At 35.8% G+C, this 21,884-nt stretch overlaps 1 protein-coding gene and 1 non-coding gene across 2 annotated transcripts; one reads left to right on the top strand and one right to left on the bottom strand.

Moving 5' to 3' along the window:
- Positions 1 to 68: 68 nt before the first annotated feature.
- LOC115444496 (centrosomal protein of 104 kDa) lies at positions 69 to 21,566 on the top strand. The gene is made up of 20 exons (XM_037441740.1): positions 69 to 750; positions 4,842 to 5,000; positions 5,424 to 5,559; positions 5,899 to 5,986; positions 6,323 to 6,506; positions 7,003 to 7,214; positions 7,685 to 7,876; positions 8,418 to 8,589; positions 9,067 to 9,154; positions 9,604 to 9,751; positions 10,241 to 10,467; positions 11,018 to 11,155; positions 11,630 to 11,761; positions 12,910 to 13,123; positions 13,455 to 13,853; positions 14,167 to 14,587; positions 14,961 to 15,054; positions 15,375 to 15,514; positions 15,691 to 15,786; positions 16,188 to 21,566. Exons 1-20 carry the CDS (start codon positions 711 to 713, stop codon positions 16,307 to 16,309), a joined length of 3,402 nt encoding a protein of 1,133 aa, XP_037297637.1. The 5' UTR covers positions 69 to 710; the 3' UTR covers positions 16,310 to 21,566.
- On the bottom strand, positions 12,182 to 12,253 carry Trnac-gca. The gene has a single exon. It is a non-coding gene; the product is annotated as a tRNA-Cys (tRNA).
- Positions 21,567 to 21,884: the final 318 nt, after the last annotated feature.

The following is a 21,884-nucleotide window of genomic DNA, read 5'->3' as shown; positions in this document are numbered from 1 at the left end:
TAGATCTAAATACCTAGATATCGCCATTTTTGTTACTCGGGAATTACACAATTCACAGATTCTGCAAACACGGTGGCAGTTCATCTTATGTGTTGAGATTTCATAATTTAGAATGACGAAGCTATTTGGATAATTTATTACCGATACGATATTGAGAATGCCTATAATATTTGCATTGTGATTGAAGTAAACCTTTTGGGTTAATACATAAATTCCTGAATATAAATATTTTACAACGAATTGCTTAATTACCCTCATATGTAATTATAACTATAATATAGCCAATCCATGCTACCTAATCAACCTTCATTGTATTTCAATGTCCTATTGACAGATGGCGTTAAACGAAGTTGTAGGTTGCGCGATACATTTTCTTTAGGACGCGAAGACAGCCGCGGTTTTATTGATCCGTCTGCAGACCACTTCCCAATTCGCGCTAACTTCGTCCCTTCGCATCATTAATACAAAATTACACGAATTATTTATTCGGAGAACTCTTTAGTTTGTTTTAATTTGTGATCCGGTCAGCCTAACGTAACAAAATCATGTAGAAAAGCGATTCCAATCAAAATTTCTTTTTATAATGCTGATTTGACAAAAGTATATATGTGTTTATATTTTTACTGCAGTGTTCTTTATTTTTTTTAAGTGTAGCAATGGAAGTCAATATAACATCTGAATTGAGAGTCGACAGGTAGAAACTGTGAAAAATGCCGAAACGAATACCGTTCCACGTCGTTTACGCAACTAGTAAGTAATGTTTGTTTTTTAATTAATATAAATCTATGAAAGGAATAATAAAAATATTTTAATTTTTATTTGATACGGATAAATAATTTAAGCATTATTTGTTTAATTGTACAAAGATATTAAGTATTTAAATGCTAATAAAATTTACTAGTACTTCATTATATAAAAAAATCAAAAATAAACCAAAGACCGTTTTAAAATAGGTTAAACAATATTTGCTCACAGCGCGCTAGGGATACGTCGTTTCAAATCCTAAATGGAGACATATAAAATTGATTGAAATCTCTTTGTCTAAGAGCAAACACGATTTTCGGATGTTGCTAAGAAAACTTTTGAGTGGGAACCCTGGGCGTTATACTGGCCTTAAGAAATATAAGAAAATACTCTCACAATAAAAAAAATTGTACGTGCCTACGTATTAGTCGCGAAGGGTTCATATATTCCGATTCCTGCCGCCTTCCCGTACAAAGTACAAATTGTTCCGATAATTAGACCACATAAAGATGTAGAATCAAATTATCAGAACAATTTGTACAATAAGTATTGTAGATTTATACGTATTGTACCTACATATTTATCGGGTTCCCTTTTAGAAAATAGCATCTTTCGCCGCTGCTACGTATTATTGTCTATTACTTTAAAAGCAGTTGCATAAATGTACTGTTTCAATATCGTTTTCAATTTCTTGTTTTGAGGTTCTGCCACAGAACTAGTATCAAGTCATCTTAGAGTATATCTGTAAAGAGATGCTTTAATCGCCTGATTGATTTTTCTCCGTGAATTTAGACCAACTTGTCCCAGTATCTTCTAGTCAATTAATATTGCATTAAAATGTATAAACAGTTCTCTAAGCGTATAAAATGACTTTAAAAATAAAGTTAAACTGTATGGCTTGCCTACGACTCATGATTGTTTTTTATATCTTTGTACTTTTAAATCTAGCATCGATTACATCATATTATTTTTTTATAATTTAAGTGCCGTACTTTTATATACTTATATTATGTGTAAATACATAAATTATGAATTTAATTGGGCCTAGGTGGCGTAGTTATGTTACAATACGATTGCTGAGGTCTTGGGTTTGATCCGGGTCGGGCAAAGTGATACTAGGAGTATTTCAATTCAGTGTTAGACTGGTGTTTGAAAATTGTGTCTGATAATAGGCTCGCTCTCTATCAAATGGGACGGAAAAAACATGATGGAAAGTGGGTGTACCAATCGCGCCTCTGCCTACCCTTTCGGGGAAAAAGGGAGTGAGTGCATGAAATATACAAGTTCTTGAATATGTTTGTTAAATCTAAATTTATAAGCCGTTGGATGGATTCTAAATCCATTAAGTAGGTTCCATTAAGATTAGGGATGTTATGGAGCTCCGTAACCGTAACCGAAACTATCGGATATCCGAAATAAAAATATATCCGTAACCGTATCCGTTATAAAAGTTTCTGATAAGTTACGGATAATATGTTCCGACACGTTTTTGTTTCACCGCTCACACGCTACGTGAAATTTGTATAGTTTGTTATTTTTAATCATAACATAAACTCATTCATAAATAGTATTTCTTTTTATTGAGTAAAGTGAAGTGAAATGCGTCCAAAGTATTTTTTTTTTGGTCATGTTAAAAGTAATTTTTGCAAAATATAAACAGTGTGATAAAAACTTTTCACGGAGAGGAGGTGTCACTACTTCTAAAACACAGAGTTTTTCCGAACACCCATGTCCCCCAATTAGTTCATCGATAATTAATAATCGACGATGACGATGAACAATAGTTAGTATTCGTCACCCTACTGTATTACATAATATATATATCTATTTTTTTTTTTATTTTACTTTAGTCAAATATCCGTAACCGAAACTATCCGAAACTACCGGATAATCCGACATAATTATTATCCTTAACCGTATCCGAAACCGATATAATTTTATTCCTATATCCATATCCGTATCCATATCCGAAATTTCATATCCATAACATCCCTGATATAGATCAATCCTGGATTAAGTTAAAAGCAATGTAATTATTTGTTCATTTGTTTTTTTATTCATTCATTTTAATCATGAAAAAGACAATGCGCGGTCTTTTAGGCAGGCAAAGACCGGAAAACTACGCCAAGGGAATGGGAAAAAACTAAAACATGACTTACGTGTGAATTTGCGAGCAAAATCAAATAATCAATAAACATCAATCATAATAAACGTTAACCGTTTCAATTTGTTTAATAAAGCCAATAAAGATTGAATTCGCAGCAAGATTGATCGTGCCTCGTAATAAATTGATTGTTTTGTTATTTCGAAGGGTTTCTGTAAGTTGATAGAGTTTTAATCATTGTGTAAAGGTTATTAGAAATAATATCAGCCCTGCTTCGATGGCGTTGTGTGTAGCTGAGGCTCCGGGTTCAAATCTCCGTCAGTGATTTTGGCTTCTTCTGTTCAGTATCAGCCTGATATGGCGATAGGCTCGCCCTCTGTCACATATGGGAACACAAATGGTGTTAAGTGAGAGGCCTGGTTGCACCTCTACCTATCCCGTCGGGTATAGAGTCGTGGTGTGTGTTGTATATTAGCCATGTGGTATAAAGATTTAGGTAATATCCTGAATGGGCTACTGAGAAGGATATTACATAATTTTGAAAGAGATGATATGAAAATAGAGAATAGATTAATGGTTGAGAAAATCGCAGCCGTTCCAGCTGTTATACTGAGACTAAACTTGGTATATTTGTGAAAATATTTACATACTTTGGCCAAAGCAAAATCGACTTTGTAATATTTTTACAAAAATGTCGGATTGGCCTAATAAACAAACTTTCACTGAAACGCGGCGAACATGGTGCCACTATAGAATGAATACGAAATTACGATGGGCAACTAGCCGTCTCGCGTCAGAGAAAACCGGGACCAGACCCAAATCATCATGCAGACCACCACAAAAATTTGATTGTCACTGTGTAGGGTGTATAATATTATACTTAGTAAGGGCTCGATTCAGCAGTCGCTCGATGTCTACCGTCTCTCCGGGGATCAATGCTGCGTCGTAAGACCGGTGACTTATATAGTTGCTCAGTCGTCTGGTTGATAAGGGCGTCTGAGCGGGGAAGTGCTCATGATTACCAGGCGAAAATAAAAAAGGTAGTACGCAGGGCCCTCGTTTGCGTGTTTCCAGGCTCCGGCTGGGTAGATGCCATGACAATGTTTATTTATGCCGTGAAGCATCACTATTCAAGTACTGTTATCAGACGAGAATTGTTTCTATCGTCATTAACTTAGTTTTTCTCAAATTTTCTGTAAATATTAATAACTCATTGAGTACAATAGCAAATTTAATATTTAATTAATAACATCAGATTGTAAAATCAATATAACATGCCATGCCTTGTCATGTAGGACACAGGCCTTCTGTCGACTATTGACCTAGTTTCATTGTTGAGAAAAATGCGATTAGGGCCAAACACATTTATTTTCTTTATGTTGCTGTTTTGGCGGACAGGAACAATGATATTGTCTTATGATGTATTATAATATGTAAATAACTTACTAATGATATAACCATAGATAAATACTATGCCATATTTATGAAGGAAATTAACTCGAACCTTATAAGATCTTCGTTTCGATTGGTCAGCTATTATCGTACTTATGGTGAAAACGAGTTTGCAGTCTGTAACTTTGAGATTACCGCCATAGCTTCGATGTTGATTATAGCATTTTAATCAGAACAACAGTATTTTTAGACAAAATGCCTCTCAACAATTGTTAACACTAATGCAAATCAACAAAGTTATGGAAATGACATAATATTATTGTTTTCTATTAGCGTCAACGATGATAGAAAAATAGTGTTGTAATAACAAGATGACGGGCAATATGTCCCGGACCTCTGGCTTAAGAAGCCCAATAAATTTTAACATTTAAGTACGATTTTTTGTGTCTGAATACCTAAGTAAGGTCGCCTGTAAAATATAGGCATTAAACAGGTGTTTTACTAGGGATTCCTTATTCTAATAATTTGCCACGGGCCCTTCATGATGTGGTTACGCTAGTGAAAAGCCATTTTGTCTAAAGCCCGTTTCTCTATCTTTTAGGCGAAGACAACTCGTACCCAGCATGCGAGCTGAACGCGCAGGGTCCGGCGGCGCGCGGCTGGCGCAGCGAGGGTCCGCCTCCGCACGAGCTGCTCCTGCGCCTCGCCTGCGTCACCAGCGTGCACAAGCTGCAGCTACTGGCACATCATCAGCTCATACGTCAGTATCAGTCATGACTCAAAATATTGCTTATTTTAGTTATTGGTAAGCGGTTGGATGAATTAAAAAAAATACTTTTTAAAAGTTAGAAGAACTAGAAAATGTGTATTTAGGTGATAAATAGGTTTATTGAAAAAAAAAATTGTTGATGTCTTCATTCATGTAAAATCTTCTGTAAAAATAAATATGTTTAAATCCAAAAAAAAATACTAAACGAAATTAGTTTATTTTAGCCCTCGTAGTTGAGAAAATTTTACACAGAACATAAAATAGGTTAGTTCACTTTCATATTTTGCGATCTGAACACAAGTATGAAAAAATATCTCAGCTATCCGAGCTAACCTAAACTTCTTAGTTTTTGGTCTGTAATGTTGATATCACTCGATATTAGTTGTGGGTTAGAACTTTTATCTATTTCTCCAGCCGCTTGCGTGGAAGTGCTGGTATCTGGAGGCCTGGTATCCGAAGGGGCAGCAACACCATGCGGAGCCACGTACACCAGTGTTGGAAGGGTCACCCTCGCGAAACCGGCACCGCAAGCAAGAACCAGGGAGCTCAGGTAAGTTCCACATTTGTATTCAGAGGTATGTGACAGATCCCGAAGGTGCCAACGGAGCCCTGCTTCTAAACCTCCGCTTTCTACATCAATTGTCTATCTGTAATACCTTCATAAGTTAGAGGAAAAGTTTGTGAGTTTATTTGTTTGCATGGACCAATCTGTGGAACTACTGAACCAATTTGGACAATTCCTTCACTAATAAGAAGCTACATTACTGCGACGTGCTATACAACTTTTTTCGCGGGAAAATATAAAACGGGACTTTTATCCCGGAAAAAATGTCACGTAGCCGCGGACAAAAGCTATTATTAAATACATAGAAAATGTATTTTTATACAGATCAGCGGCGCTTCCCGAACCAACAGTGGCTCGTTTCGTCAAGTTAAGACTCTCAGGACCGCATCCTCCTGCGAAAGAAAATGACCAGGTCTGAAAATATTGGTTTTCTACTTTATTTTATTTTGGGTTATCGTAGAGTTAGTTGTTTAATAGGTCTAATGGGGATGTACCAGGTTTGTGGACCAAGTGTTTTGAGTTAAATTCCTACGACAGGAAATGAAATCTGTTATGTGTTTCATATGAGCAGTCGTCGCATTTATCGACTTCCGGAAAATATTTGTTTGACCTCGCAGCAACCATAACAATTTTGGTAAATTCAAGTTTTGCGAAATATTTTCATTGTACTTCAAATAAGACTCAACAAAAATGTCTGCTAAATGTTTCAACAAAGAATTAGAACCTACTCACTAAAGAGCTATTCCAGGTAGCGTTAATGGCAGTCAACGTGCTTGGAGAGGAAGTGGAAGATGCAGACAGACCCACTCCTACAGTCAAATCAGAGCCTTCGTACTCCCCCTACGATGACCTGGCCTTCGTCATGTACGTGGATAATGAAATAGCTGACCTGGTGAGGAGTTTGGATGAGAAGAAAAGGACTGCTGTGGCTGGTAAGGCTGTCTTTTATAGCAAAGGTCTAGAGACGAATTTTATTATCTGGTGGTTAACGCACATGATAATGAGAAATTGATAGTATTTTGAAGGAATAAATGTATTAAGGGTAATTGGGACTTAAAAGTGAAAAGACTTGCGTAGATAACACACACTACCAGTATTTATGCGAGATGTGATAAGAGTAAATAACTATAATTGTATTAGACATGATTAAATAATTTTGTATCTTCAGTATGCATTTTTAAACAGATCTTTGTTCTGCTTTATTTTTAATTTATACTGATTAAATACGTTATAATAAAACTATAAACATAAGAAATCATAATGATATTAAGTTATAATCAACTATGTTTTTCGCCCCATGATGTGATAGGGGTCGCTTCCTATCGCCATTTCGGGTACAAATTTCAGACTCCGGGCTGATAGTAAACAGAAAAACTCAATATCACTTTGACAAAAAACCCATACAATGATAATACTATATTCTTTCAGAGGAGCGCTTCGAATATGCTCGACGGTTGAAATCGGCTGGTTCAGCGCTTGCCGCCGCCGGGATCAGAATAGGAAGGTGGCGTCTTCGCAAACGCACTGCAGCTGCGAGGGATGACTTCGAGCTGGCGAGACGGATGAGGGACAGGATCGCTGACGCCCTCGCTGGAGTCAAAGAGGATCCGCAGCTGTGCCGGCTGTTTGAGGATGACGGGGTTAGTAGAAAAAAGATATAGAGAATTTACCATTCATAAATCATGTCTAGTAGGTATTACACTTCCCACAAGGAACTTTTGTGGCAGAATAATAATAAACACTGCTTATCACTGAGCCTTAGAAACTTTCTCAGTAACATAGGATGACGGGCATCCTATGTTACTGAGAAGGGTTGGACCATGGGTTGATACTGAAAAGCCTCGACGACCATCTCTAGAAGCTCTTAATAGGCCTTTGAGTCAGAGACTAGATGCAGAAGGGAGTATTCTTGCACATGGCACGCTTTGTGAAGAGATTCCTCACTTTGAATCCCTAACCACTGGTGGCTTGGGTTTTAAGCCTGGCCATTAATGAGTGATGAGTTTCTTATATTTTTATATTCATTAATGTATTAATATGTATAGAAACAAGAACAAAATACTCGAAATAAAAAGAATAACAATAAATAATGCTCCATTTCCATTCTTAGCATGACTCGCGCAACGATTCCTCAATGCCGCAAGAGTACGATTTCTCCCACCATCTGTCACCATCCGTCGTAGCTGGGTCCTTGAGCTTGGACATACCATCACCAGTACCTCCGCTGGAGCCGGCCCATGGACACGAATATGTTAACGGCGATGATGGCGACGATGAAGAAGAGATTAATCATGTGGAGAAGGTAGCCAGAAATGTGGCATTAGATTTTTAATAGGAAACATATCTTTTTTGTATAGCGATGGACATAAAGGAACAAACGTCCTAAATGATGTTAAGCAGTTGCCACCGCCTATGTATTTAAACAATGCTTGGAGAAAAGCCAAGCTGCTAACGCTCATTATGATGTTATTGCTTTCAATGAATGATTAGTTAATTCAGTAGAAGCTAATGTCAAGTAATCTGGTGATTAATTTCAAATTATATTTAAAGCAAGTCTGCCTTTCATGTTAATGGTAAAAAACCGAGATATTGATGGCTTGCTAATATAATTTTGTCATAATTCAGGCCTACAGTTGGCCTTTTAAGACTGCTTAGAATCTAAATCTTATTTTAAGTCTAGATTCATTATATGCCTATTCGAACTTGTTGCCGAATACCAAACTCTTATAAAATTGATAGTTGCTGAAGCACAAACAAATAGTTGACTGTGCGGCGCCTTTCATACAAAATATTTTTTCGCCATTATAACCTTTAAAATCTAAGCCGTAAATACCAAATTACAGTCGCCAGCTCACATACTTCAAGACGACATACCACCGCAGTACATAAACCAGCCGATACAACCCGTCCAAGCGCAAGAGGAGAAACTAGACGAGCAGAAGAAAATAGAAGAAGAAGAGTTAAGAAAAGAGACTGACAGTCCGCGTAGAAGTATCACTCCTAATGCTGCTAATGGTATGACTTTGATACCTAAAATCTTATAGCTGATAGCATCGTAAGATCTAAGGAATTCGAATGATGTTTTTGAAATAATATAGAGGGATTATACTAAGGCGATATTCATTAAATTCTATTCACTTTATTAGAGATTTTTTCCTTAACATTTTGAGTACTATAGTTTCACTTCCGAAGAAACGTTGGAAGTAAAACCTAACCACAGGTATATACGATATTATGATTATACTAGCTGACTCAGAAAACGTTGTTCTGCCATATAAATTATTTAAAGTTATGATAATGTTTTCACAGACACAATAGGGTCCAAAAATTTTTGTAATGGCGATTGCATATTTTTTAACGGGCTCGGTAAAATGACCTCACTGCACCTAAAGCTGCCTGGAAATAGATCTAGATAGTCGACTGACGAAAGATTGCCCCTCGCCAGTCAGCAATTCCCAAAACTGAACTGTTGTGCATTTATTCCCTTACCAGGTTCACTAATCAGAAGAAGGAATAAAAGCGCGGGCCCACGCTCTACATTCGAAGCTTATGAGGAGCGGCTTCTACCAGCTTTGAGACAGTAAGATTAAATAACCATCTAAACATAGATTTTCATTCAATCTTACAGATAAATATATGAGACTCCTAGATACAGTAAACTGAAAAATACCTTAAGATTTCTTTATTGACTCGCTAGGCGGTTTATCTATCTCCAATACGTTAAGAATATTTCGAGAATTCGCTATTGTCCGCGTCCTATTCTGCTAGCTTCATTCTTTGAAGCAGTACTGATATCACAAAATATTATGGTTTTCTGGATTCGTTTTTTGTCAACTATTATCAGCTGTGAATTATATTTCATTGACGCTGTATCCCAAATACTAACAAAAAATTATCTATAAATTGTATTTCATTTAAACTCTATCCCAAATGCTAAAAAAGAATTTCTTTAAACACATGGACTGAATCACATCATCTCACATAGAACTAAATCGTCTTTTTCTTTGGTTTATTCTTATGGTGGTACAGCTCTCACACCAACGAGTACCTCCGAGAGGCGCGGGAGGAGGAGTGCAGCGGAGGGAGCGCCACCTCACACGCACGACCTCCGCACAAACTCAATGAGAGGGAGAGAAAACAAGCTGCTCTGCCGATATTGATATTTGGATATCCACTGGTGAATGTCTATTTTTTTATAGTTTACTAGCGTTGTATGCCCGATGAGGTTTGATTCCAAAAAGGGGATAAAATTTAAAAATTCGTTTTTAAGCCGTTGCATAACTAACAAATAATTTATTCATCACGCGAATATTACAAAAGCATATTAATAGTACGTCCCGTACTTAATAAGATCAGATCTTTGTCCCCGAAAAGGTAAGCATGGCGTCTAGTGCACTAGCTGTTCAATTTAATTTCATTTCTTGTTATATGTATGTGGCGATCGCGGCCACATTTCGCATACAATAAAATGCCTGGGTAATTTATGTGTGATAATTCTGGATTGTATAATCAAAAAATTACAATTACTGATGATTGGACATATTAATTGGAGATAAGTAGTGTGGATTTAATATTTTCTTTTCAGTCCTTACTTTCTAAGGAGTAATTTTATCTTCCACCAAGTGCATATCATGTTTTCTACATAGGTAACTCTTTTTTATTCTAGGTAGAAAAATTCTTCTCCAAAAACTACCTGGACAAAGAAGAAGGGTTGGCACGACTGCGGGCGGAACTGACCTCCCCCTCCAACGGGAGTACGAAGACCTCCCCGAACAAGACGGCCAGAGCCGCGGCGCTGCTACTCCAAAGGGCGCTGAGGGACAAGGTCTTCTCGGTCTACTCACAGGCTAACGAGGTCGTTCGAGTGCTGTTTCAAGAATTCGTGCCGGATAGGTGAGATATTTAGTTGGTTATCTAATACTCGCTTTTAATAGCAGGACAGAGAAGTCAGTCTTTAAATATCGCCGTCTCCGTAACGTTATTATTGCATTAATAGAAATGGAACATAATTATACTTACGACATATCGAGAGTATTTCGTATTAGAAGATAAAATCCGTCGCACCACAGATATTTCCATTTTTGCTGACAGTGGCGTAACTATTGGGGTGTATGACAGGCAAAATGTTAACATTAGACACACATGTCGCAGGAAACTTGCAGCACTGGTGAGGGATCTCATTCGATGAATTTGCCACGGACCTTACCACTGTCTGTCGCTAGATTGTACCACTAAGAGTTACTAATATAATTACTGAGCATCGTATGAGCGCAGTGCAGATTATAATTGTGGTGTAACTATTTATGGGCAAGCCCAACGATTATTATATCTGAACGTCTTGTTCATCAATTTTTTTTTGGAATTACTTACTTTGTACATCCCAATGATTCACAATTTTGAATTCTAGACTATCTCTGTTGAGACTTAAAAAAAAACTTTTTAGAGTATGTGCAGCGGAGATTGGTAGGTGTTTGGAAAAGATCCTCCCAGAGCTGCTGCGTGCGTGCGGTGACCCCGCTCCGAGGGTGCACTCCACAGCCCAACATACCGTCCTTACTCTGGCTGACTGTCCACAAGTTCGGTAAGGAAAATTTTAGATTCCACTAACTTGTAGTCCGGGAAGGTAGTCTTGTAATGCATTAATGGAGTCTTAAAATTGTAAGGTCGATGGTGTAAATGGAACCACAGTCGTATCAAGTGACCTTTACCGACTTCGAATTCTTTCTTCTATGTCCATATTTTGGAAAAACTGACTGTTTGTTGAGTTTGACGGAAAACATTCTTGTATTACGAGTTGCGACCAACAGCTTTTAGTTCCTTTACTTCTTTGACATTTGTGATCTATTAGGCTGTGCCATGACTAAAATTGCTTAAATTAGCGTTAATAAGTAGTGTCGATAACGAAGGCTTAAATTGTCTCCCAATAATGACCACAGTGCTTTGTAATTCAAAGTGCCTAGTGGTGTTATAACTACAAGGGCAGTATCAATCTAATCTGGAAATAGGACAAAAAGATATTTCTATACGTGCTTAGTATGTATGATATGTTTTCCAGGGCTCTCCACATAATTCCGCAGCAATTGGTGCGACCAGTGACTGCATCCATGCACCCACGTCTCGCGCTGTCGCGGCTGCAGATGCTGGAGCAGTTGATACTCACACACGGCATCTCCACTGATAAGAACAGGTAACAAATGTTTGCAAACACTGGATATAATCAACTTTCAAGAATGGAGTACCATTTGGAGTAATATATTGAAATGCTCGTAAACCCTGGAGTAAGAAGTATTTTACCAAAGGTAATTCAATCTAGTTTCGTATAAAGATGTTTGTAATTAAATGATTTTGAAGAAATGACGACTGCAAAGATTTTAAGTATTACTATATTTGAACATTCACTTAGGATTCGCAAAGGTAATGAATTAAATATGAAAAAGAATCAAATAAATTGAAAGTACGATTTAAAATAAGACTTATCGTTGCCAAATGGTAAAATAAATTTTGTGTTGAAGAATTACGGAGTAACAACTTAATCACACTTCGTGATACGAGAGTATAATGAATAATGTCGTCATAAGTTTTTAGGAATTTTGTAAAAAAAACAACTAGGGGACACCCGGATTTGAACCAGGGACCTATCGATCTGCAGTCGGTTGCTCTACCACTGAGCTATATCCCCACTGTCTTTATTGTAGAAATTAAGAGACGTATCCAAAAAGCAAGTTTATATATATCAAGACTTGTGACCATATTTGATCGAAAGAGGTCATCTGTGGGTGGATAGTAATGTAGAAATATTTGCATAGCCTACTTAGGTAAAAAACAACCATTTTTTTACTTCTTTTATATTATAAGGATATAAGTAAACCTAGGACGCACATCCTATTTCTACAACTTCAAGATCCAAGAGTGCAGCCGTTGGTCATCAATTAGTCACAAAAATGTAATATAAAGCCCTTGGTTTGAGAGCACTGCTTATCCAAGTTTATGTAGTCGCTGACTGCAGCCATTTTTTATACGGGCACAGCAAATTGACCCCACTGTACTTTATGGTAAGTGAAGTACGGTACAATGGAATGTCGACTGACAAGAGATCACCCTCCCTCACAGACCCCTCGGCAGTTGACACAATTATGCCGGCTTGTTGCAACCGGATCTACACAGGCTGACCCCGGAATGCAATACACTTACATGGGCCATTATGGCGGGTTTTAATACCTTGTGTACGGTGGTCGCTATCCGGGCAAATATAAAAATATTCTACCACTAGATAAGTGTTCTAGCGCTGGTAATTTATCTGGAACGTATAGTTTTTTAAAATCTACCGCCTTCCAGCGGTCTGACGGTGCGTCGCATCGCGGAGTGCGGCGCGGCGGGCGCGCAGCACGCGGGCGGCGCGGTGCGCGCGGCGGCGGAGCGGCTGCTGCTCGTGGCGTACGCGCGCTCGCCCCGGCTCGTGCGCGCGCAGCTCCCGCCCGACGACGCCGTCACGCGCAGGAACCTCATCTACCGACATCTCTTCCAGCAGTTCGATAGGATTGATATGCAGGTATGTGCTGATCGAGTTATTGGTGTCCTTATCGTGGTCCTAGGTGGTGTGGTGTTTTATGACTAGCGAGTAGATAATTGTTAAATATAGCTCTTGATGGTGAAGAAAATGTTTTAATATACCCATAATGGGTAGAAATAAGTGAGATCTTATACGAACTATATTCCGAAGGACAGTTACCGATAGTCCATAATTGTTTTACCAACATGTAGAATAGTCCTTAGGCCTGTTATGTATGTATTATAGATATTATAAAAACATGCAAAAAATACTTAATTAGATAAATATAAAAGACAAAGGTACCGACATGAAATTATTTTTTCCTCTTTAGAAAATGCTCAACCAAGTACCAACAGAACAACAAATTCTAAATCCTGATCAACCGACCGATAATCAAGACACTGCAAGCGTAACACCGTCCATTCGTAGCGGAACAACTAGTGGCATGACGACTTCATTAGGGATGACATCATCCATTGGAGCCACGTCATCGTACAGCCTTAAATCCATGGCTACCAATACCAGTGGAGTGACTTTAGCGCCTTCTAGTCTGAGTGGAAGTTATACGACTAAATCAAAGAGCAGTTTGAAGAAGTCTCCAACGAAGAGATACACTCCAAGCAGGACCGCTAAAGACTTCTCAAATTATCCGGGTTATAATAAGCTGAGGCTGGATAGTGCTGTCAGTCCGAAACATTCTCCTAAGTCTACTGCTTCTGGGGTCGAGAAGGTAGATATTATATTATTATGATTAACTTGTTCACATTTTTCAATAAAATTTTATATTGAGATTAGTATATTATGTAAACATAAATAGCATTTGAGCGATTGGACCAGTCGTTGAGAAAACTACCTAGAAACCGTTAACTAGTGCAGTTTTGTATAAATTCCTGAGTTAATAATGATTTCCAAATGGAATATCACTGTCGAAAACATGTAATTTTCCAACTTACCTATTATTTAATGCTATCAGAAACATGCATCAACAATTTGAAGGAGGATTTTTTGGTATTGCATTCATGATTCGCGTTTGTTTTAAACAGGTCCACTTCCAAGAAAACCAAAACGACCAGGAAGTGATCTTTAGAAGAACCAACCGCAACTCCGAGAACCGTCACTCTATGATCCACTACGACCACGAAATCTCGAAGCCACAGCTCAAAGAGCGACCCGTTACCGTCTACGAGCCCCTGCATTTGGACTATCGGGAATCTCCCACTCTAGGCTCCCCTAAAACCTCCAAGAACGACATAAGAAGCATGGACTCCTTACCTATGGATTCTCCCCAAATGTCCAGAAATGATATGAGGAGAGACTCGGATTGCAGGAGCCTTGATTCTCCGAAAGTAAAGGCCGAATATTTTAGAGAGGGGGTGTTGGAGTCTCCGAAGTTGGTGGCTGGATTGAGGAATCTGCATTTGGATGAGAGCAGTCAGATGGACGAGAGCGGGTATTATAGTCCAGGTAATTTATTATACTCATCAAGATTGTAGCACTGAATGACAAAACAAGGGGCCTTATTGTTTACGCCATACTTTATTTAAATAGTGCGTAACACGTAACACACCGCGTCGCGTTGGAAATAATTGAAATTATAAAACAGAATACCATTACACAGAAATCTCAAGAAGATAAAAAAGCAGCCTTTAAGAGTTTACACTGTCATAGAGGATAAGGCCCAAGCAAGTGCACTAACAATATCCATAACTAAGGTTTACAAGATATCCATTGCAGGTCCTCTTAACGTACTTTCAGAATGAAATTAGTTCAAGCAGCCTTTAAGTTGAGACTGGTCTAGAATTTGAAACCGAATGAAATTAGAATTGTTTGTTTGCAGGTAGAAGACAGCAGGTGGCGAACAGTGAACCTCCATATGAAGGGTACGATGGCGCTGATTGTGGTGATCATATGCCAGAAAGCATCAGTTTGCAGTGAGTAATATGCATTCATTTGGGTTACCAGATTTCCAGTTTCTTTAGCTGATGCGTTTATAGTTACCGATATTTATAAAATTTGGATCAGAAGTTTATAATAATTAAAATATGACCAACAGTCAATATTATCCGTTAAAAACGTAATTTTTAGAATTACATATACCTACGACAGCTTGTATAGCCCTAAATAAATTAATCGGTACTAGATTTACTTCGCCGGTCGACAAATTGCAATATTCCAGTACCATACGATAGCGTCAGAACCCCTAAAAATAGCAGCTATCAGGTTTGTGATCGTCACATTTAATAATTTCCAGCACAACATGCACGTGGTGCGGCCGGCGCGTGCGCGCGGAGGGTCTGGAGGCGCACTACTGGCGCCGCTGCGTCGTGCTGGCGCGCTGTCCGCACTGCAGGGTCGCGCTGGAGGCCAGGACCCTACACGTGCACCTGCTTGGTAAGCGTCTTTTGGTATGGAAGGAGAGCTTCCAAAATGTCAGAAAGAAACAAATGTTTCACTACTATACTTAGCCTGGATGGATTCCATGATGTGTCTTTGTTTTGTGTTTATACTTCCCTTTTTTAATAACAAATTAAAAATAATGGTTATTAAGGTTAACTTTGCCTCCTCAGAAGAATGCTCAATGAGCGAGGGATGCTGGAAGGCGTGTCAGAAGTGCGGAGCGGCGCTCAGGGCCGACGAGAGCGACTACCACATTAATTGTATTCGTAAGTGTTAAAAATTAAAACAGTCTTTATAAATCAAACTTAAATAAGAAAGTACTTCGGACGTCTACCGATAGATGTCACATTTTTCATTTTTAGAACCTTAGTAAATGCATGACAAAATATGTTCTAGTATATATGCAGCAGTTATATGTCCTCAAGATAAGAGGCACTAAAAAGAAATATCAATGTTCGTATTTCCAATTTACATTTGTCGACTGTTCTGTAGCTTGACCAAGAAAATAAAAATCCGCGCCATGTGTTTAAATATGGATTTTTTTATACAGATAACGATAGCTTAAAACAAAAACCTAATGTGCCGACCCCAACTCAGGTCTTTTATTTTCTTGGTCGGGTTAAAGCAGCTTACTAGTAACTGTCCATAAATGTTCATTTATTTATAGCACTCGGTCTTGACGAATGGAAATGTCCTTACTGCTTCACGAACGTCCTGGCTCGAGACTTGCCGTGGCAGCGCCACCTCATGCAGTGCCCCAGGAACCCCAGGCTCACGCAGTCCTCCTAGACTTTTTATTTAGCAACAAAAGTTATTTGTGAGGTATTGATATAAATGTTTTAATTATAACCGAATTTTAATAAGAAAGGTGAGTTCTAATTGCAAAGATAAAGACTAATACATTATATGTTTTCAAAACTTTGACCATCAAATATTCGAAATTATATATTTACAATTCTAACGGCTTTTTTTTTCTATATAAGTTGGGTATAAGTGCCTACTTGAATATGAGCCTAACAAACCCAATGACTCAAGAAGTGATGCCTTTCATTAGAAAAATATTAAACACCATTTTTTACCCCTAAATTATTTGTTACTACGAAGAGAAAATTCAACAAAAGAAGTATTTTACAAATAACAAAATTAATAAATTAAACAAAATATATTCAATGTCAGATAATCGAAATAAATTAAAGGCTATTTATATTTGTTACAATTAAGAACTAACCATAGTATGATGTAAATACTATGTTGAATATTTCCTCACAAATAACTTTTACGTAATGGCTGGCCATCTTGGTCTAATTTATTATAATAAAAATTGTTATTGAAAGAATAATTAATGGTAAACTACGCAATCATCATGCTCATCATAATAACTTTTTGCAAAATTATACACTTACTAACACACAAAATACAAAGGATTTTTGTTAGTTTACCAATTTTTATAGGATTTGTGCAGATAAAAAATCTTTAGTATAATTCTATATTCTTTTTAAAGTGTATTATTTAATATCTGTTTTATTTAAAGTGTTATTCGTTTAACGATAAACCATGATCTCATTAGTTAAGTAGTTAAAATGATTTTCTCGTTGCGCAATACCGTCATTTTACTAAAAATAATAAAAAAATCGATGCCGTCATGAATCAAACAAAATATAATATGCTTACTTGTGCACTATTTTATGTACTTTTCAATAAACTTCTATTATTTAAATTATAATATGTTACGGAGACTTTAAATCTAAAAATCGTTTTCAGAATTGATTTTGAATACCTTGATTAAGTATTTTCTTCTGAGTACCTCTGGCTTGATGACTTACACCTTTGAACTACTTTTAACACAGATTTAATGACATATAATTAAACTTTACGTACGCCTTTGCTGAATTGATTTTTATGTTTTAAGTTATCATCCGTAACATATTTTAACTATCGAATAATCGATGACAAACTGTAAATTTAATAAAACCTATTTGCAAGCAACAGCTCAGCTTCTTAGTCCATGACTACCGTCCATTGGTTATGAAATCCGTCTTGTAAATGCTCATTGCTCATTCTAAATGGAACCTTTTTGGTGTCAAAATCGATTTTTATACTGTTCTGCGGATTTTTATTTGACATCAATATTTACTCGCTAGTTGCGTAGATTTTTTACTTGAGGCTACTTTTACGGTTGAACTTGCGAGCTGTATAAATTAGTTATAGTAATTAAACATATTATTACTATTTTTACTTTTCATTAGCGCTTTCTTAAGCTTATATAATTACTACAGATTGTGGAAATAATTGATAAACTTATAGAGTTACTTTTAAACATTAATTTTGAATAGATTTTTCAACTCGCTACCTACTATTACAAATATATGATATGATGTAAAAATGTTCTTTTTATAATTTAATTTAGAGCATTTAAGCAATGAATAGGTTGTTTTATGTAGATAAAATTCGTTAGTCAAATGGATTTTATACGAACTTATTTATTGTGTTTATTTATTAGTAGTAGATAAATAGATATAGTTTTAATTAGGTTTTCATCTCTGTAGTTGTCATAATCATATAAATGCCTTGTTGGCAGCGATTTTACATTGTACGAGTAAACATGTACAGTTTGGGTTTGACCCGGTTTTGAATTTATATGTGAATATCTATCCAAATTTGAATTGCGTAAAAATATTCATACCGTCAGGAGTAATTACATCTCTAATTACTTAGAGATATCTTTAAATATATAAATACGTAAAAATCCATTGTACCCCCTTTTAAACACATGAACGCGCTCGGAGTAGTGTGAATTCGACGTTAAAATTTCGACCCATGGGTGACTCTTAGTGTATACTTAAGATCAAATTTGGTTTAAATTTGGTTATGACAACAACATCGAAGAATAAGTACCCCTAAATACATAAGATATTAGATTTTCTTTCTCCATACTATCTCTACACTGTTCCTATTTGCACCGTTCCTATAATATATTACAATATTCGTAAGCGCATTTTTAGATCATCAACATTTTGTCTAAAGTAGTGAAATTGATGTTTCGACCATTATGGTATAAAAGAAGTATTTATGACATTCTTTACATGTCTCTGAGGAATTTTGCCTGATTATTTTTAATTGAGGTTATAAAATTAAATTGTTCTATATTCTTTATAACGGTTTGCCAATTAATCATTAAAAAGACTAAACAAAACTTAATTTCATATCTACAACAAAAATTAAATAATGAACGTCTTACAAATAAGTTGTGTACTAAAAATATTTATTTTCAAAGTCCATCTCTCTCTTATATTTTAACCTAATAATTAGTCATTATGTAAGGTAAGTAAGTCAGTATATAAGATTAGTTATATAATATACCACATCACCCCCTGTGATATTGGGTTGAGATGTCGTTTCGGTTAAGGAGTGATCGTGAGAGTTATAAGCAGTCGGAATTAGATGTAATTTAAATATATAAGATGTTTTTACATGGTTATATATCTACTTATGGCTATTAGGGTTACTTGTACGATGATACGACGATGATGCTTTGTTAGACATTTTAGGCAAAACCTATAACCTATATTCTTTGACTAATCACCGATTTCAATATCTCAATTTTTATCGTCGCATTAAACCTGAGAATAAAATAGGCAAACTATTGTAACCACTATGTCAAACAGACTCTACTCTGATTGGTCAATTATTTCGATCGATCTAAAGATAGCGATTGCGTTATTGAAGTCGGCCGTAAATATAACTATTGATTTTCTCGCTTGTTAGTTACTTATATTAATATAAGTACATATAAAATCATGTAAAATTAGGCTAGTGTTAAAACTTCAGTATCCTTTGACATTTTTCCATAGTCTTTGTTTGAAGGTTTTTGTTTGCAATTAGTAACTGTGAAGTTACGAAAATAAATTGTACATGCACACCCAGAATAGTACTTTAACGAGTGAATATTAAGAAAAATAAATGGCAAGGTCCAGAAATGTGCAGTTTAAAAACATTAAGAATATTTATCAAATTATCATACCCTGTCTATAAATTTCACAAATAATAATGATAGATTAAAATTATAGTAAATGACCTAATTATGAATACAGGGAGCTTGAACAAATATTTATTTACTTATTCTAAAAATATACAATCCATTTGACTGATGCATTTTTGATACATCTATATGACAATTACTTATATGTATGTACCTATGTTTGTACTTTGTATGCATTCCTATTGAGGTAATTGGAATTTTCATAATGATAATGAATATTATTTATAGGCGTAAAGGATTTCTGTAATTATTTTAAAAATATGTTCGACTTTGTAAATTCCGCCATACTTATTTTTTGAAAATCGAATTTCGATGCTGGCGAGAATGTCTGTATTAAATATTTTTCATTTTTATTTTTAAAGTGAACAATCATTGTCAACCAGTATGTTACTGTAATTTAAAAGTTTTTTTTGTTATATTATTCCTTATTTTTGTAGAAATATATGCGATTATGAAGAAACTTAGATGTTTTGTAGATACTCAAGTTATTTATAATGTCCCCAAAGTAGTCGTTACGACTAGTTATAGGTATGTTTTATTACGAATTTAAAGATGCACATAATATTATTTATTTTAAAATAAACTAATTACCCATAATTTGTTTAATAGAATTTGTATCACTTATTGTTAATGTATGCATGATCGTATTAATGATGCGAATGACGAAAATATATTTTATTTTATGCACGCAAAATCAATTTGCTTTTCCTAAAATAAACGGTAATCGTCCATTAGATCTGTACATTATTTAATATTATCATTATAAGACATTATTTTCGCATTCGTAAAATCAAAGCCTGTCTTCGCTTTCGCAACTGTAAAATTATAATATTGTATTCGCATTTATCACTCATTGCATCCGAGCCACTTATTATCGGAAGAAATTTCATCGTTTCGCACAAATTATTACGACAAGAGTGAATATGCCAACATTTGGAAAACGTATTTGAAATTAAGTATTATTGTAACTAATTGGACTGATTGTAAAAAAATATATTTAACCTTTTTCATTTGTCTTCGTCAATATTTTCAAAATTTATACATTATTAAATAACAGCAATATTTCACTTGTAAGTATATAATTTTAATCTCATATTTAAGTGATTTTAGAAAATCACTTTCCAGTTTCAATATTTTTTTTATTTTGCAGTGGGTTGATACTTGATTCATTAAATTTAGAATTGATTATATTTCAATAATCTAAGTATGGAGATATAATGGAAAAGGTTCGTAAAATAGAAAGCAGGCGCGGTTAGTTCGTACGTTATAGAATATCAACAAATGATTTAGGTATTATAGCCTTACAAGGAAAAATAAATATATTCGTCATGTTTTGGTAAAACGTGGAACTTCTTGCACTGGTAATATTAACTTTAAAAGGAAAAAACAAAGACGGCGTCCCCAAAGCAAGGTTATCCTGGTTAAGCTATAAATATGTTCTGTATTATAAAGGGATGGTAAAGGTAAATCAGTAGCCTGTGAAAGTTGTAGGTATAATTACAAATAGACTATAAATACTGTACTGTAGTCGAGAGTGGAACGGACTGCCGAAACAAATGTCCGCAGGTTCAAAACCCAAATGCAAACACCTCTCAATTTTCCAAAATGATGTGTGTATTCTTTGTAAATTATCGCTTGCTTTAACGGTGAAGGAAAACATCGTGAGGAAACCTGCATACCTGAGAAATTCTTTATAGAAATTTGACGGTTTGCTGAGTCTACCAATCCGCATTAGGCTAGCGTGGTGGACTATGGCCTAATCCCTCTCAGTAGTAGAGGAGGTCCGTGCCCAGTAGTGGGACAGTATATAATACAGGGCTAATACGATATTATATGTATAAATACTGTCATCGATGAAAATGAAGTTAAAAGCCGTGCTGAACCGCGTCTGATAAGTTAAGTCGGGATGACGAGTCAGGGTTAAGGTTACCCTCATTTGTAGTATGTTGTTTGAAACGCAATGTTTATAAGGCTCTTGGATATCCAGGCTAATTCATATTTGAGAAATATTAATAAAGGTTGATTATGAAATTGCATTACTAAATAAATCCTCATACTTGTCTTCTTGAAAATAACACTGTATAATTAATAGATGTAAAGTAAAAAAGTGAAAGTTTCGAATATAAATAAAAAGTAATTTGTATATATTTGCACCAAACTACGTGATCAAAAATTCAGAAAAGATAAACCGCGATTATTGGTGATAATATTCGTATGGATGTTTAGTTATTCAACGATTAGGCACAATGTTAGCAGAGGTAAAGACGACTATGTGGTTCCATTTATTAAGGCAATATCAAAATGCTCCTGTAGAAGATTCCGCGC

Source organism: Manduca sexta, chromosome 4 (assembly GCF_014839805.1).
Source record: "Manduca sexta isolate Smith_Timp_Sample1 chromosome 4, JHU_Msex_v1.0, whole genome shotgun sequence".
Classification (NCBI taxonomy): Eukaryota; Metazoa; Arthropoda; class Insecta; order Lepidoptera; family Sphingidae; genus Manduca; species Manduca sexta.
The sequence above is the reverse complement of the archived record's forward strand: the minus strand, read 5'-3'. Positions and strand labels throughout refer to the sequence as shown.